Source organism: Zosterops lateralis (genome assembly GCF_965231275.1).
Source record: "Zosterops lateralis genome assembly, chromosome: W".
In the NCBI taxonomy this organism is placed as follows: Eukaryota; Metazoa; Chordata; class Aves; order Passeriformes; family Zosteropidae; genus Zosterops; species Zosterops lateralis.
The window spans coordinates 4,204,172-4,221,032 of record NC_139801.1 but is presented as its reverse complement, the minus strand read 5'-3'; the positions used below and the strand labels follow the sequence as shown (position 1 = coordinate 4,221,032).

The following is a 16,861-nucleotide window of genomic DNA, read 5'->3' as shown; positions in this document are numbered from 1 at the left end:
GGGTTGAATAAACCTAGCTGCTACCCACGTGAGAGTCCTCCTTCTTCCATGCCGTAACCACATTTCAGCCTGAGGTTCAGACCCACCAAACATCAAAGGTACAAAGCTGTACCCTTCATATGCGAACCGGTGAGAGAGCTAGCTGGTAAAACTGCACCGGACACCAGCATAGGAAACAGAGTGAAACACTTGGAGGATGTGGGAAGTTCTGTGGACAGAGGCTGGAGAAGGGTTGGTTCATTCACAGATTCCAGCACCAGCACTGCTCCTCACTGCCCAGCTGTGAACACTGTCTGGGGCCAGCACCTGGGGCTGGGTGTCCCAGCAGGAACCCAGCCTCTCCTTGCACGTGGGGCCTGCCCCCCAAAATAGGCACTGGCAGCAAACAGGCTGCTCATAAAGCCATCACCAGGGAGCTGGTGCTGCAGGGGATGGGGGAAGTGCCTGGGAGAACAATGGCCATGGCTGCAGCTGCCGAACCCCGCTTCCCGCTATTGTCCAGCCAGATGGGGTTGGCTGCAGTCGCCAGTCCTCGCAGCAGCCAGGACCAGAATCCCACCGTGGCTTCCAAGTAAATACAGCTGAGCCTGAGGCAAGAGCTACCACCACAGCCACCCTGCTAGCACCCTGGGTGCCTGGCACAGGAGCTAGGAGTAGGAATACCAGCTGGGGAATGCCCATGCCCCGTGCCTGGGGAGGCACAGGGACATGGATCTGCTCCAGGCAGGGTTCTCTGAGCGCACAGAAAGGACAGGCTGGAGCAGGGCAGAGGTTGTGGGGAGAGACGGAAGGAGAAAGAACATGCTTGCTCTCCACGTTACTTACACTAACTGCCCCTATGCTCCCACCCATGGCAAACACTCCCTGAACCTCTTCAGAGCTGATGGCTCTCCAAAGCCTGGCTGCCCTTGGCCAAAGCAGCCGCCCCAGGATTCCTTAGAGCCCTGCCTGAAGGGGAAAAGTTCAGGAATGCAGGGAAGTTAACCGGCTGGTTCTCCAGGCCCTGGCCAAGGGATCAAAGTGTAACAATCAATCATATAATCAGTGAACAACCCCCTCTGTCCCCTCCTCTCCCTGGAGTTGTGGGCACTGTCCCTGTAGGCCCCCTTGGAATCTGGATGAGATACAGGCTCTGAGCAGGTACAGAGCAGGATCAGTGGCAGGAGGCAGCTCTCACCTTCATACAGCTGGGCATACTGGGGGAATCCTGCTGCCCGGAGCCAGTTGCACGCTTTCTTGGCTTCATTTCCTGTAAGAAAGCAAAGAACCAGCCTGAGCATCCCGCCAGCAGTAGCAACGCCCCGAGAATGCAGCCCACTCCCCCCAGAGTCCTGACACCGAGCCTATGTTCCATGTGCATAGAGCAGAGGAGATGCACAGCTGCAGAGCCAGAGGTCCCACCAGCAGCAGGGTCCTGGGCAGACATAGTTCAGCTGCAGCTCTCTGCTAATACTGGGCAAAGAGCAAGTGACAGTGATGCCATCTGAATGACAGGACCACAAGATGCAGTTTTAACCTTCTGATGAAATGTTTTGTTTCTGAGCCCACCAAACCAAACACAGTTCTTGGCCAGGCAGGAGAGGAAGATCTTTCTTTTTAATCATGAATTCAGAGCTGGTCAAAGCTCATTGCTGATCACTTCTGCAAACATCCCCAAGCAAAGGCTGCCAAAGGAGCTCTTCCTCCCCACCTCCTTCCCACCACTCATCTCTCTCCACCTCTTCTTTCAAGCTGGTGTTCATACCAGTGGACACCAAATCCTTGGTGGGGTTCTTCACCCCTCGCCCAGCTGGTTCTCACCCCTCACACAGGGATCAGCCATCACCCAGATGAGCCCATTCAGCAGCCAGCAGTATTTCCTGGGAAATTCCTCCAGTTTAGAGAACTTGAGGGAAAACAGCCCAGTTCCTGCAGCCACAGCAAGTCATTACCAAGTGTCATCACCCATCAGCCTGATGACATTTCTACTGCTGAGGGTGGCAACATTTGACCTCAAGGGTAGAAAATGTCTTGGCAGCCTCAGGGTCTGGTCTGTCCCTCCCAGAGGCACCACTCGGCAAAGAGTGGGCTGAGGCCAGACCCACCCAGCACTGGAATATCCTGATTCCATCCTCATCCTCCCACTGCCTCGGGCCAGAGCTCTGGCTACAGTTTACATTCCCAATTCAAAACTTACAGCAGTGAAAAAAATCTGCAAATAAGCAGCTCAATTCAGGACAGGACCAAGCCAAAACCCCAGACCCAAATACTTGGCAAATATTTGGCAAGTTTTGGGAAGAAATTTCGGAATGAGCATCTAGATCTGGGTCCAAACCTCATAGCTGTCACTAGCTGTGCCATGAGTCCTGCCAAAACCCAGGGTGACCCCTCCTGCCCCCAACAGGGCTCAGATCCAGCAATCCCAGGGGGGAATTTAACCCTGGAGCTATCCCAGGTCAGGTGGTCCATGTGGAACACCACATCCCTCCCAAAGAATCCAACATCCTGTGGGGAGGACATCCCATGTCTGCATCTGTCCAGCAGGAGGGCACCAAGACTGGTGGCCCCTGGGAATGCTCTTTGGCCATGTGTCCTGGTTTTGGGCGAATTTGGGAGGAAACCTCTGAATGGGGTTCCTCTGGGGAGCAAACCCAAACGGCCCCTCCCCCCAGCCAGTCCGAGAAAAGAACTTCCTTGGAGAAAAGTGGAAAAAACTATTTATTTGACAAACAAAATGCCCACAAGCATAAGGAATGAATAATATGAAACAATAAAACCTCTCACCGCCCCAAAGAGAGATGGCAAAACTGAGAGAAGTCCTTGCTCTGGGTGTAGCTCAGCTCACTCAGTCTCTTATCAGTCCCAGTCCCTTCGGCGCTGGAAAATGTCGAGGTCCAGGCCCCGGTGGGCTGCGGGCGCAAGATCCTGGTCCTCCTCTGGGTTTTTCAGTCCAGAGCAGATTTAAACAGTCCGAAGAAAAAGGAAAAAAACAGTCCAGGAAGCTTCTTTGCCTTAGCTTGCTAAACTAACTAAAAGCAAAAAACACCCCTCTCTGGCCGCTGTCCATGCATCTGACGAACGCACCATCCCGAGGAAGAAGAAAATGCAGAGGAGTGAACACTGTTTTCCAAAACAAACTGCACACTTCTTCTTTCCCTGCTTTGCTCTCAGTACCAGTCTTAAAGGTACAGAACACAACATACAGCACACACAGAACAGACGATTGGGGATACAAGCATCATAGTCACCCTAGGACACCATGCCAGCTCTGAAAGCGGATCCCTCCCACGCTCCTGGAGTGAGCAGGACCCAGGGACAGGCATTTCCCACAGCCCCTGCCAACGGAGCTTCCAGTTCCCACTCCTGCCCGACTGCTGCCCCTTTGCTCCCAATGGAAATTCCATGGGGCCAATCCCAGCCAGCAGCTGCAGCTCCATGTGCCCCCAGCCATGAGCAAAACCACCAACCTCCCACCTGTGCCATGGATCCTGCCCCAGGGATGGGTTTGGTGGAGGGCAGCAGGAGCAGGGCTGTGGCTGATCTGAGCCCTGCCTGCAGCAGGGCTCAACTGTTAACAGAGCATGGCTGGGCACCAACTGGGGCCACGCTGGAGCCTGGTGACACCCAGTGTGACCACAGCCACCCCACTAGGCTGGGAGCAGCTGGGAGCAGCCAGGGCCCAGGGCAGCAGCAGGATGCTCTGTGCAGGACTGAGCTCGGCCACCCATCCTTGTGGTGGAAATGCGGAGTCAGAGCATGACATTTCCTTCTCTCCGCCACCTCCCCCATGCACGGGCTGGCAGGGGGCCAGGGCCCCAAACCTCCACCTCTCCTCTCCTCTCTGGGAGCCAGGTCTCAGGCTCTGCCTGCTGTGGCAAGTCCTGCATCCCCCCAGAGCCCCTCAAACAGGGAGAAGCTCCCTAGAGCGGGGGGGCTTTGTCCAGCCCAGGCTGAGCCCTCCTCATGTAAAAGTGCTGTCACAGAAAAGGTTTCCAAGTGTGCTGTCCCAGAGGCAGGCAGCAGCCAGCTTCCTCCTCTTCCTGCCCTTCCCATGGACATGCTTTCCCAGGGAAGTGCAGGAAAGGCCAGGCAGGCAAACACTCCTGCCATGGGGCATGGACAGACACTGGGCACAGAGTCACCCATTCCAGCCATGTTCCCAGCCCTCCCTGTCAGCTCTCAGGAGCCTCACTGTTGGGCAGGGTGATGGGACCTGAGCCCAGCACACATCCCTTGCTGCAGCCTCCACTGGGAATCCAGCTTGAGCCCAGGTGTGCTGCCAGGAGACCCTCCACCCTCCACCCAGCTCAGCCTGAGTCCCAGGCAGCAGCAACAGAGATGGGTTTCCAACATCTCCAGATGCCAGGAATATTCTGATGTCTAATATAGGCTCATCAAACACTACATCCACCCTCAGCAGAGCACAGAGAGGGTCTCCTTGCCTCCACTGGTCAGAAAACTATTTCCAGGAGCTTATAGCAACTCAATATCTTTGAGATCTGTGGTTTAAATGGTGCAGAAATCATCCCACTCCAGCTGCATAGCAGGAGGAGCAGGCACAGGGTACAGGCAGAGTCCATGCATCCCTGAGAAACAAGGGGATAAATCCCACCAGTTTCCTGACTGCAGGCAGGGAAGGTAGACCAGCAGACCCATTATGTTTCATGCTCCAGAGGAAGCTCTCCATGGGAGTTGAGCCCTCAGGAAATGCCTGGACAACCCCACAAGGGGAACCAGCACCAACACCTTCAGTGGAAAAAGCTCCCAATGGTGCACAATCCTATGAGCCATCAGAGAATCCTACCCCAGCAAAGCCTCTGCCCTTATCCAGCAGCTGTTGAGGCTGGATGGTGTTTCCCAAGGAAAAGGTATCCACAGTAGCTCTCCCACCCTCTGCACCCAGCAAGGGGCAGAGACTGTAACCCAAGTGCCATCATGGTCCATCAGAAATGCCCTGAGTGGGTCCAGGCCCCCCAGCCTGGTCCCCCCCAGCCAGGGAACCCTGACTCCCCAACACCCCCAGGAAGGGGTGGAGATCAAAAACGAAGGAAGAGAAGAAGTTCCCATTGTTCCAGAAGAAAAGGATGAAAACCAACACTGAAGTGGAAAAAAAATTACGAAATTCCCCAATCCCCTTCTTGCAGTCACTGCACTGTGGCATTTCCCTGAGGCAATGTTACCCCTGCACTTCAAGGGGCAACACGTTGCGACGTGGGTGTGGACCCTCACAGAGGACAGCAGGCAGCAGCAGGGTCAAACATGGAAGGCCTCCTTTATTATCTGATTCCAATAACTTATATACACTTTGTACAGAGGGCCCAGATTGGCCCAAGGAGGTTACAACCTCCTGACTCCATTGGTCACTATGACCATCAGTCAAATTCTCTCTCAGAGAACAACTATGCAAAACATACAGATAAATTCTAAGAATACAATATTATTTACATGAAGCAGCGTGAGAATCAGGCTGCAAAGGTTCAAACACTTGAAAGCAGGAAAGTCAGGGGCAACAGGGCAACCCACTGGTGGTTCCAGCTGGAATGGCTAATGGCTGTGGAGTGGCTGGAGCTTGATAGCTCTCTTTCAAGTGCTTTTGTTGCTCCATCCACTACACCCTGGCCTGGAACAGGCGTGGACAGGAAAAAGTCCAGGACATTCCATAAAAGCTCTAAAATGAGCAACCTGGAACACTGGAGGCCAGCAGAATTACAGGCAGGAAAGCCACTTCCCAGAACCCCAGCTCTGCACTTTCACTTTAACAATCAAAACTGACAAGAAGTCCCAGGCCATGCTCTCAGCTTCCCACAGCAAGGTTCCAAATCCCCATAAAACATCCCACACAGCCAATTAGCGTGTGAGGAGAAAACCCCGCCACAAAACCGTTCACATGTTACCTCATGGAAAGCAGGAGGCAGCTGCCTGGCAGGGAAGCTTCAACCCCAGCACCAAGGGGAGAAAATTGCTTTTTTCTTTCTTTTTGTTGTGATTTCTTTCCATCCTGCCTGAAAGTAAAACTGCCTACAACAGGGGCTTTCCTTCCCAGCTATAAGCAGAAGTTTCTTGCCTGCTTTTTACAGGAATGACAGAAAGTCTCAACACCTTTCCTGAACCAGGGAGATGTGCCTTCACTGCTTGAGAACATGAGGAGCTGAAGCAGGTGTCCCACGGGAAAGATGTATCCTACTCACGCTGAAGGTACCAGAGATCAATGGACTGACTCTGCCTGGAGAAATCAGAGCTGCCTTCCTGAACAGGGCACCACTCCTACAGCAGCCAAGGACCAATCCCAGACCCTCCCAGTGGGCTTTGGAGGAAACCCTCACGGTGCCCTCCCAGCACTGGGCACAGCTGGGACTCACTGCCCACCAAGCTGGGCTCTGCCACAGGCATCTGCCAGCCATGGGCACATCCTGCTTCCAGCTCCCAGCTCCACTCAGCAAAGAGCAGAGCTTTTGGAGCTGCCAGCACAGACATGGACAGGGCACATGGACAGGAATGAGGAATGCTCTTGGATGTTCTCCCAGACACAGCGCTTTTCCATAATTAACCTTCACACAGTAAATAGGTCTCATAAGCTTTGGGAACTGCTCCTTGCTATGTCACCAACAAGGAATTGCTCAAATGTCTTCTTCACCTCCAGCCCTGAAATGTCTGCTCCAAGGGCATCGCTCCCTGGGGATGGCACCTGGCAGGGGGGATGGCAGCAGAGCCCTCTGCCACCCTGCTCCTGTCCCAGACAGCTGCTGGGAACATGAACACAAGAGATATCCAGGGGTAAAAATGATCCTAGAGGTTGGATGGGAATTGCTGGATGATGTCTGCGAGCACTGGCTGGTACAACCCAGACAGGAACCCCTCTGGCCACCATGGGGCAGGGAGACTGTAACTGTTGGGTGTCTGTATCAGATCTGGATAATATTCCATGCAGGCTGGGCATGGAGACCCCCAGCAGCACCATCAGAACCCCCCAGAGCACTCCCCTGCCTTCTCCGCCCCGCTCATCCCTGGGCTGGGCTCCACAGTGTGCAGAGCTTTGTGCTGCGCAACACAGGAACACCAAGGTGATGCTGCAGCACCTGTCCACCCAAAAGCAGCTCCTGCCCTCGCAGGATGGCACCTGGGAGAGGAGCTGGGCCCAACCTGCACAGAGAACACCTCTGCTTCCACAAACATCACTCAGAACAAACTGAATTCAGGTTTGCAGCCAGGGCTGTCTTTAATAAAGATGAGAAGGAAGCACTGAGGCAGACAAATTAGCCACAAAAAAATGATGTGTAGGATCATGGAATCATGGAATGGTTTAAGCTGGGAAAGCCATTTCAGATCATTGAGTCCAGCACTGCCAAGGCCACCACTAACCCAAGTCCCTTCTTCACACCAAAACATCTTCACAGACCTCACAGGGCAGGGTTGAACAGGGGACACCCATGCTCAGGGACAAGGGATGCACCAGGAGGGAAGGACTGGAGGGCTCTGGGACATGCCATCTGATGGACATTGGCAGCAGGACATGGTGGGGTGGCAGAGACCAAGTCAATGTCCCCTGGCACTGCTGTGATGGCTACAGGAGTGTCCTACAGCACATTACAGATTCCTACTCCCCCAGGCAGCTCCTCAGAGTCCTGTAGTCCCTTTAGCCTACAGGACACCTCCTCCCAGCAGCTCTAGAGCACTTGGGAGCAGGAGCTCTGTGGCAGCTCAGAGGTTACACGTCCCACTGCTCGGGCTGCAGCTGCAGAGCAGATGTCTGGAGGGAACAAGGGATGGAAAAAGAGAGGAGCAGAAACAAAGGGCCAGGAAGGTGAGGACCCTGATCCGTCCTTGTCTCCCCCAACTGCATTTCTGCAGCTACTCTGGCCCCAGAGGAACAACAGAGAGGGCAGGACACAGCAGCAGCCCCCCATGTCTGAGGGGAAGCCCAGCATGAAGGGCACCTGGGGTTCCATCTCTGAAAAGGCAATGGCAAAGCAAGCTCAGAGCAGAGTGTGTCTCTGGCTCCAGCCCACCCTGTGCACCATGCCAAGAAGGTCTATCAGTGCCAGCAGAGTCACTAGCCACCTCTGTTGGATCTAAGCTTGGGGTGAAGTTTCTTCCTTCTCGTTGGTGTTTGCTGAAGCCAGAAAGAAAAATCCAGAAGAGAATCCCAGAATAGTTTAGGTTGGAAGGGACCTTAGAGATCATCTCATTCTGGCCATCTGTCATGGGCAGGGAGACCTTCTACTATGCCAGGTTGCTCCAAGCCCCATCCAACCTGGCCTAGAACACTTTGAGGCATGAGGCATTCACAAGGAGCAAGATGAAAACAGCTACTCAGATGCTGAAGAAAATTAATCCATCTTGCCCATCCTGTAGTCCACCCTTTCTAAAATTGCACTGTTTTCCTGTTGACCATCCTATGGATCTCACACACACTTTGTTTGGACAAGCAGACATCGTCACTCTGAGGGCAGCCAGCAGTGCTGGAGCTTCAGCAGCACCGGACATGGCATCCATTATCCACCACAGGTACCAACCAGGCTGCACCTCCTGATGAGGAGCCATCACATCTCACGTTTCTTTACACAGACAACAGCAAAAGTCCAGTTTTCACCACCTGGAAGAGCGTTAAACCCAGCATGGACTGAGGTCAACATCCGGAGTACTGCACAAGACCCAACACCAGCCATCACCAAAAGCCAAGGAAGGCCAAGTCAAAGGAAAACACCAACAGTTCTGCTAAAAAAAACAGAACCAGCAGCAGCTCTGGCTCTGCAGGGAGCTCTCAGCTCCAATCACCCACTGGAGCATTTGCATCTCCCATGGATGCAACCTGCTGCAGCTGCTCTCCTGCTTCCCATGCCAAGGAAGAAACCCCAGCTCCTACTGCTAAATCCAGGTACTAAAGAACAATTACTTCCTTAATACACAAGGGAATTCCCTCCTACTTTTATGCATTTATTTAGCATAAACGCATGTGTTACTAGAGGAACCCATGGAGCAGAATTCCCTTGTGGTCTTGCTGCAGCTTTTTCCATGTTGTACAGAATCACAAACCCACCCCGTTCCTGGCTGAAGAATGCTCAGGCTCCAGCAGCTTTGGTGGGAGCCCTACACACCCCCAGGGAGGGAGCCCAAATCACAGCTGTCACACCCAGCCGGTGGCCACTGCCACAAGCCCTGGCATGGGCACAAGCCCTCATAGGAAGGAACAGGTATTGAATTCCCAGCAGAGGCACGAAGGGTTATGTTGACTCTCTTCTTCCCTTCTTAAAGGCTGCAATACAAAAATTACCCTAAATCAAGTATTTCCCAGCTCAGCACAAGATCCTGCCTCCTTCCCCACCAGCCTCAGTTTTGGTTTATCGACTGGTCCTTGCTGCCCAGCAGAAGTACAGGTGCTTGCATGGGCTCCTTGCTAAACTCCTGAAATCCCATCCCACATCAGAAAGATCTGCAAAATTCAGGAGTTTAAGCCCAAGGAGTCCTGGATGTGCAGCCAAGCACAAGGCCCTGCTCAGCCCGCGGGGGTGCAGGCACAGAATCCCTGTCTGTGCAGGGACTCCTCCAGGCACAGCCACACATCGAGGCATAACCCAAACTCCAAGTTTCAAAATGCAGCCAAGGGACATTTCTCAGGGGGACACAGGTCTATGTGCACAGAGGAAGGACTGTCACCAGCTCACAGGTCCCTCCCATCAGGACCCCCTTCTGCTGCACTCCACACCCATCAGCACTGCTTGGGCATTGCTCACCACAGCTCCGGGGGCGTTTCCACCTCCACCCCACAGCTCCAAACCCCGCTCTTTTCTCATTCCTCCTCTCCTCCTTCTGAAAACTGCTTTTAAATCAGTGAATTGGTGTCAGCAGGTGATGCTACGTCCCAGAGCAAGGCTGGCACCAGCACCATCGCACATTTGGCCATGCCGGCTGCCTTCCTCACCCCTGGCAGGGCAGGGGGGTCGGGCTCACACAAAAGGGTTTTGGCTCAGGCTCAGGAAACGATCGGAGATCAAGAGGAGCTGGCATGCGGCGCTCCCCGCGCTCCCACCGGCTTGGCTGGCTCTGGCAGAAATAAACCCAAATATTGCCAGGACTGCAGGTCTCTTCTGCCTGCTGCACCCTCAGTGGGGAGCAGAGCGAGGAAGGAAAAGCCCCACGCAGTGTGACTGAGATCAGCCCGTGCTCTGTCACTGCCATCGCCCTTCTCAGCCGCATCCCCGGTGCCAGCGCCGTGTCCCAGCAGGGCACAGGGCTCCCTGCACACCCCGCTGAGCCCCGCTCTGGGCGCACACTCCCGCAGGGCGGTAGCTGCAGAGCACTTCACGGGAGAAAAAAAAAAAAAAAAAAAAAAAAAAAAAAAAAAAAAAAAAAAAAAAAAAAAAAAAAAAGTGAAGGAAATTCTGGTTTTCGAGAAATTATTAAAAAAACCAAAAACCAACAACTTAACACAAGCGACACCTCTGAACCCTGCCCTTGCCCCGCTGTGTAAAAGCCAGAGCAAACCGCCCTGCTGCACAGGAAACGCTGCTTCCAAGAAATCTCTAACAAGAAAAAAGGTCATTTTACAGCCTTTTCCACCTCCCCCGAAAGCGTTTGCTGGCTGGAGCCTCCCAATCCAAACATAGAGCTGGGACACGAGAAGACTCACCATGGCAGGAGCTGTTAATCCCGGTTTTGTTCATTGGAACCCGTGGATTAAATGCAGAAAAAAGTATCAGCATGACCCCCAGGCTCCTTCACGCCCTCCTCGGCCACCCAGCATTGTCCACCGGCGGCAAGAGACCTTCCCACAGGCACTCCATGGCAGAGCTGCAGTTTTCCCTCGCACGGCTGTGCCGAGCCGAGCCGACGTGTCCCCGCCACCTCGGCAAACAGGACATCCCGGCCCCGCAGGGCTGAGCGCCACGGCGGAGGTGGGAGCGGCGGAGAGGGCTCCATCCGGTCCCGCTCCCAGCCCCGCCAAAGCGCGGGCAGTCGGGGCTGTCCTGCCCAGCACGGGACCCCCGTCCCGCCAGGTGAGCCGCAGCTTTCCATTCCAACCGGAGAAATAAAGGGTTGAGAGCAAAGCGTCCCGCAGGGCGGCATCGTGCCGGCTCCAGGCCCTGGGAGCGGGAGCGGTGGGGAGTCTGACACTGTCCGGCAGTACACCGGGATGGAGGAGAGGGATGGGCACCCCAAAACCCCCTCTCGTCATCAGACATCAACTACTCAAAGCACTGGCCGTGAGCCTCAGCTGAGGCTCCATTCAGCAAGAGCTGCCAGCAGGTTCTGTGTGCAAGGGATGGGAAAACTGACAGCCAAGGCTGGGCCGTCATAAATTTCCCAGTCCCTCAAGATACCAAAGAGGACTAAAAGCTCAAAAAGATGGTTCAGGGACAAGAACGGCAGTGCCTGCAATCTGAGATATCCAGACTAAAACACCCAATTCCCTACAAATTTCCAGCTTGTGCTGAGTCCAGTGTGCTCCACCTGAGCAGGGAATGTTTCTTCCCCATGGAGCAGGAGTCAGCTCAGCTCTGAGCCTAAAGCAGAGGGGTCAGCACTATCCAAGCAAGAAGCTGTGGCTGACACAGGATTAGTCTCTGCAATGAAAACCACATTCCCTGTGCCTGTACTTGCCAAACCGGTACTTTGGCACAAATCATTCCCAGAATGAGCTGTGAGATCCCTGGAGCTGAGCATCATCTCACCTTGCTTCTGATTCACGGTGAGAAACACCACAGGTCTCTCATCCCTGTCTAGCATCGGAAAACATCCCGCCCGCCCTCAGCTCACACCTGGCAGGTCAGACCCTGCAGACCCAGACCCCAGAGACCCAGGGGGGACTCCAGCCCGTCAGACCTTGCTGTCCTGACAGGCTGTGACAACGATGGAAGCTCAGGTAACAGGCCCAATATCATCCCAAAAACATGCGGGGCAGTGAAACCTGCAGACAGGGGTGGAAACACAGCAGGAACATCAGGTTTAGGGAGGTCACTGAGTCAAACAGGAGCACATGGTCTACCTCCTTCTTTGTTCCCCTTTCTCCCAACTGGAAGATGTTGTTGGGGCTGGAGTTGAAACTCAAGGCTTCTTGTTCTTTATGGAGCTAACAGGAGATGCCAGGACAGCAGGACAATGGAATTTTGAAAAAGTCTTAAAGGATGTCACAGTTTTCCAAAGAGACGAAGGAACATTTCAAAAAAATACAGATGTCTCCTTGCCAGGAATGTGGGGAATGTCAGGAAATATTATAAAACAGGATGCAAAAGCTGGCCTCAAGCAATATTAGAGACTCTTGCGCTGGTCTGACAGTCAAGATGCTGAATCCCAATGGAAGACCAATCATGGGAATGGCAGAGTCAGCTTACATGGTCCCATCCCTCTGCCTCCCACCAGAGAATCCAGCACAGCCAGGTCTGCCTGTGTCCCTTCCCATAGCCAAGCCCACCCTGTGCCTGGGCATAGACAAAAACAGGGCCCTTTATGTAAAAAACAATATTTCTGAGGAGCCAAGGCAAGCAAAGCCTTGCAGGACACAGAAGAGAGCCATGGATTGGGAAGGATCCAAGGATGCACAAAGGAATCTGGGCTGCTCTGTGGCTAAAAGACAGTCCCAAATCCAAGACCTTTGCTGTAAGCCAGGTGGAACGCTTCCCAGACATGGTTCAAACAACTCTTCTTCAGTTTGGTTAATTAACCAAGCACTTCCCGTCCTTCTGAGGATTTACAGGCACAGGAGCTCACACTCCTGGCACAGCTATTCCGGCTCACAGGAAGTTATGATGGCAAACACACCGGAGCCAGAGTGGTGGCTGCTGACAACAGTGTCAGGAGCAGAGGAACAGCTCCCAGGGTCAGGCCAAGGAGAAGCCCAGGGGCCAGCAGGCAGCAGGAAGCCCCAATTCCACACATCAACCGCTTGCAGTAGGAAGCAGAGGCCAGTTACTGGCAGAGCAGAGCCTTTGGCAGGAATGGGCATGTTTGTTCCAGCTTCCCTTCCATGTGAAAGCCCCTCTGTAAGGAAAAGATTTGTCACAGCAAGACCCACTTGGGGTTTTCTCATCTGGGCCCAACTGCACAATGGCCTGGCTGGTGCTCACAGCCAGACATGGTGAGGATGAGGCTGCTCATGGGTGATAGATCGCCTGCTGACGGTGGGCTGATGCCAGGGCTGGCAAAGCCTCCAGCCTGTGTTCAGAGCTTCCCAGGGGTGATACTAAGAACACTTTGCCCTCAAGACAGTCATTCTGGAATAGCCACTGTGATCACACAAGGATGAACCTCCCCAGCCAAACCTCCACTACAGCAGCTGTGCATAGTAGGGGAGCCATCCCCAGCAGTCAGGGCTGTGTCCTTCAGAACAACACTAAAATGCTCATCTTTCCCCAAGCAAACGTTCCTTTCCAGTCCCAGCAGTGTGCAGCAGTTGTCCCACTGGTGTTTCTGAGGAAGCCTTTGCCTCAGCAAAGCTCTCCCCCAGTGCTGCTGACTGACATGCTTGTGGTCAATCAGCTCACACCCTTCTAGAACTTTGTCCATCTAATTTTATGACTAATTTTTGACTCACATGCAAGTTTTCAGAAAGGTACCTAAAGTCCCAGCACACTTTAGCAACCTCAGCCTCAGCATCTTCGGGGACAATTGGCACCCACCTCCAGCTCCATCCAAGACAGCCCATGCCTTGATTTGCCCAAAATCCCAGTCCCAGTGCCTGGACACATGGCTGCTCAGCCAACACTGCCTCATTGAGCCACAGCTGTGTGCACACAGCCAGCCACGTTCCACTGTCCTGCCTGGCACGTGACAGGTGACGCTGACCCGTGACCGCTGCGCACAAGGACTCACTGCTTTTCCCACCGGCTGCTCACCAAGTGTTTCATTTCCACCTGCCCACAGGACTATGGAGTGTCACAAGGTCCCTGTGGACTGAGAGCACCAAGCAGGGCTGCAGGAGCTGATCTTTGCTCTCCTCAGTCTCCAGAGCATTCCCAGAGAGAGAGGTGGGATATGGCATCTCCTCTCCCTTCCACTGCAAAACACCCCTGTGCCCATCCCCACCCAGGACCTTGGCAGAGCTGGAGATGAGCTGAAGGGGAGCAGTGCTGGAAAAACAGGGAAAGCACTGACAAAGCAAACAGTGCATCACTCTGTGCCACGATGGGCTGAGGAGCCCGGCCAAGAAACACAAATGCTCAATAATCCATGGAACCCAGTCTTAAACAACATCCTCCATGCTGCCAGGAGCCCTTCACAGCTCAGTCCCTGCTCAAGGAGCAGCACAAACCACCTGAGAGCAGGTAAATCCCAGGTGAAGCACCTGGGCAGGTGACTGGCTCTGCCAGCACAGCCAGAGAACAGCCCAAGAACAGCCAAGGTCTCTGTGGCTGCTGGCAGTAAGGAGAGACTGGGATCTCCAAGGATTTGAGTTCCATCCCGAGCCAGCACTGAGCACTTGGGGGATGTGGCCCTGCCAAGACAGATGTTCTTAACTCACAAAGTTTCCTTCTGTCCTCAGAGACCACTGATAAAATATCAGTGAACCTTATCAAAAGCCAATCATTGAGACTCCTGACCTTGCTATCTCTGCCTTCTCCAACCACTGTGGCCAAAGAAACAGAGACATAAACTCAGACTCCTTCCCCAGGACCCTGCCTGGGGGACCCTAAACCAAAACACCCTCAAAGCAAAAATTGACACTCAAAGCAAGGAGGGAGCAGGGGCTGAGGTGGGGGCAGCCACAGCACAGCAAAGTGAGTTTGCTTTGCTGAGAAGGGCAGGAAGGAACAGCATCAAACCACGAGCTCAGCCAAGGGTCCAGTACTGCTTCCTGCCACAGTTCTGCAGAACTTCATTAATGAGCTAACAGCTGCAGCTCCCCAGTCTGCAATAGTGTTCACAGAAAAAAAAAAATAAAAAACAATCCCTGCTGCTTAAGCAGGTGGAAAGGCTGTGGAGAGCAGGCAAAGAGAGGCACCCTCACAGTGTGGCTGCAGCACAGCACCCATGCGTGAGCTCCAGGGACAGTGTGATCCCTGCCACAGCTTCCTCAGTCAGAGGAAGAGATTTGGGCACACCCAGCTCCTCTCAAGGCAGGCTCTGCTGGTGGGGAAGGACGATCCACTCAAAACTTGCCAGGTCCCAGCTTGCTCCTGCTGCACCTCCCCATGCCCGGGATCCTGCAGCTACCCAGAGCCAGCTGGAGCCGCAGCTCCGGACACTCACCCAAGGTCAGGCTGGTAGCGGCCACATGCCCAGGGGGAAAGTGAGGCACAAAGCTGCAGCTCACCAACAAACTCTGACTGTTACCACTTCTTCAATCCCCTCACCACATTCCACACCACCCCAGGGACCACGGAATTATAGAATCTTGGAACTACAGGATGGTTTAGGGTGGAAGGGACCTTTCAGCTCATCCAGTTCCAACCTCTGCTATAGGGAGGGACACCTTCCACCAGACCAGGTTACTCCAAACCTCATCCAACCTGGCCTCGAACACTTCCAGGGATGGGGCAGCCACAGCTTCTCTGGGCAACCTGTGCCAGGGCCTCATTACCCTCACAGAAAAACATTTCTTCCTGGCGCCTCAGCAGCACCTGAGGGTCACCTCTGAACCCTCTCTTTGCATTTAAACACTAAAAAAAAAATAATTTACAATTAAAAATGTGTGCTTCTTTTGTTCTGAAATAGTCTTCACCACACCAACCAGCACTACCTCATTTTATTTACCCCCTCTTCCCTGCTTCCTGCCATGCAGACACCGTCAGTCAGACCAGCACTACCTCTGTGCTTGGCCCAGCACATAATGACCCCAGTTTGCAGCCAACCAAGCCAGCACCCTGCCAGCTCGCTGCCTTTAACCTGAGGCAGCCCCAGGGAGTCCCCCAGGTGCTTTCAGAGGTTGCCTACAGAGCACCAGTGCTCCCAGTCCAGCCACTCCATGCTGGGACCACTGCTCCTCCGGCTGCCGGAGCGGAGTGACACCCCAGTGTTGCTGAGGCCAGGAGCCAAGGCAAAACAATGGGAACCATTTACAGGGCAGGAAGCTGCATCTGCTGAATGAAACACTATCTTCAAACAAGACGTGTTTGGATAACTCCAGATTCATAACTCGTCTCTTCTGATGTTAGGAAATCACATAAATGAAAACAAAATGGGGGAGAAGAAATTTGGCACGGGGAACATCGGGCAGCAGCTCAAGCCCTGGTGCTGCTTGGGGGAGCCTAGCCTGTGGCATCGGGGTCTGGCTGCAGCCCCTGCCCCAGGATCAAGGTCTAATCAAATATCCTCAGGGAAAGAGTTAAATCTGCACTACTGACCCCAGGGGCACAGTGAATATTGATGATCTCGTGCATTACCAGGTTGCCTTGTTTGACTTTTCAATGGCAATCAAAGCCATCATGGGGGAAGGAAGACAGCCACACCAAGCACGGATGATACGGGGTTCAGCAGCTCTTATCTTCATCAGCTTAAAGATAATGGAAGGGATGACCAGAAAGCACCCTCAACACCCCGTGAATGCCAGCTCAGCCTCTCCATAGTGGCAGCAGCACTGCCGGGGCACACGTGGGACCCTGCAGGACCCCACTCCTTGCCCTGCTGTGACAGCCGGCCCAGCCCGCACCTCCCACAGCTGCCACCTCCACAATTCGGGACAAGAAGCCAAAAGCTGAGGTCACCCGGCTCGGCTGCAGACCCTCCCTAGCATCCACCTCCTCTCCCCACCCTCCCCTGGCCAAATATAAACTTGCTTACAGGAAATGCCTTAAAGAAAAGGCACCTCCCTGCATCCCGAAGAATGCCTAGAAAATAAACTGTCTCTAGACATGAAGGAAATGGCTTTTTCTTTTTTTAAAATCCTATTGCAAAGCAGGTTTAACCCCTTCAGTCCCTGCTGCAAATGCAGCCCCTGTGTGCCTCAGGG

General features: G+C 53.8%; 1 protein-coding gene across 1 annotated transcript in view; it reads right to left on the bottom strand.

Moving 5' to 3' along the window:
- LOC310922174 (stAR-related lipid transfer protein 8-like) overlaps window positions 1–10,854 on the bottom strand; it is a 42,168-nt gene extending 31,314 nt beyond the window's left edge. The window contains 2 exon segments of the mRNA XM_083882590.1: window positions 1,178–1,249; window positions 10,607–10,854. Of these exon segments, the coding sequence (XP_083738716.1) occupies window positions 1,178–1,249; window positions 10,607–10,679 (145 nt within the window). The 5' untranslated portion in view covers window positions 10,680–10,854.
- Window positions 10,855–16,861: the final 6,007 nt, after the last annotated feature.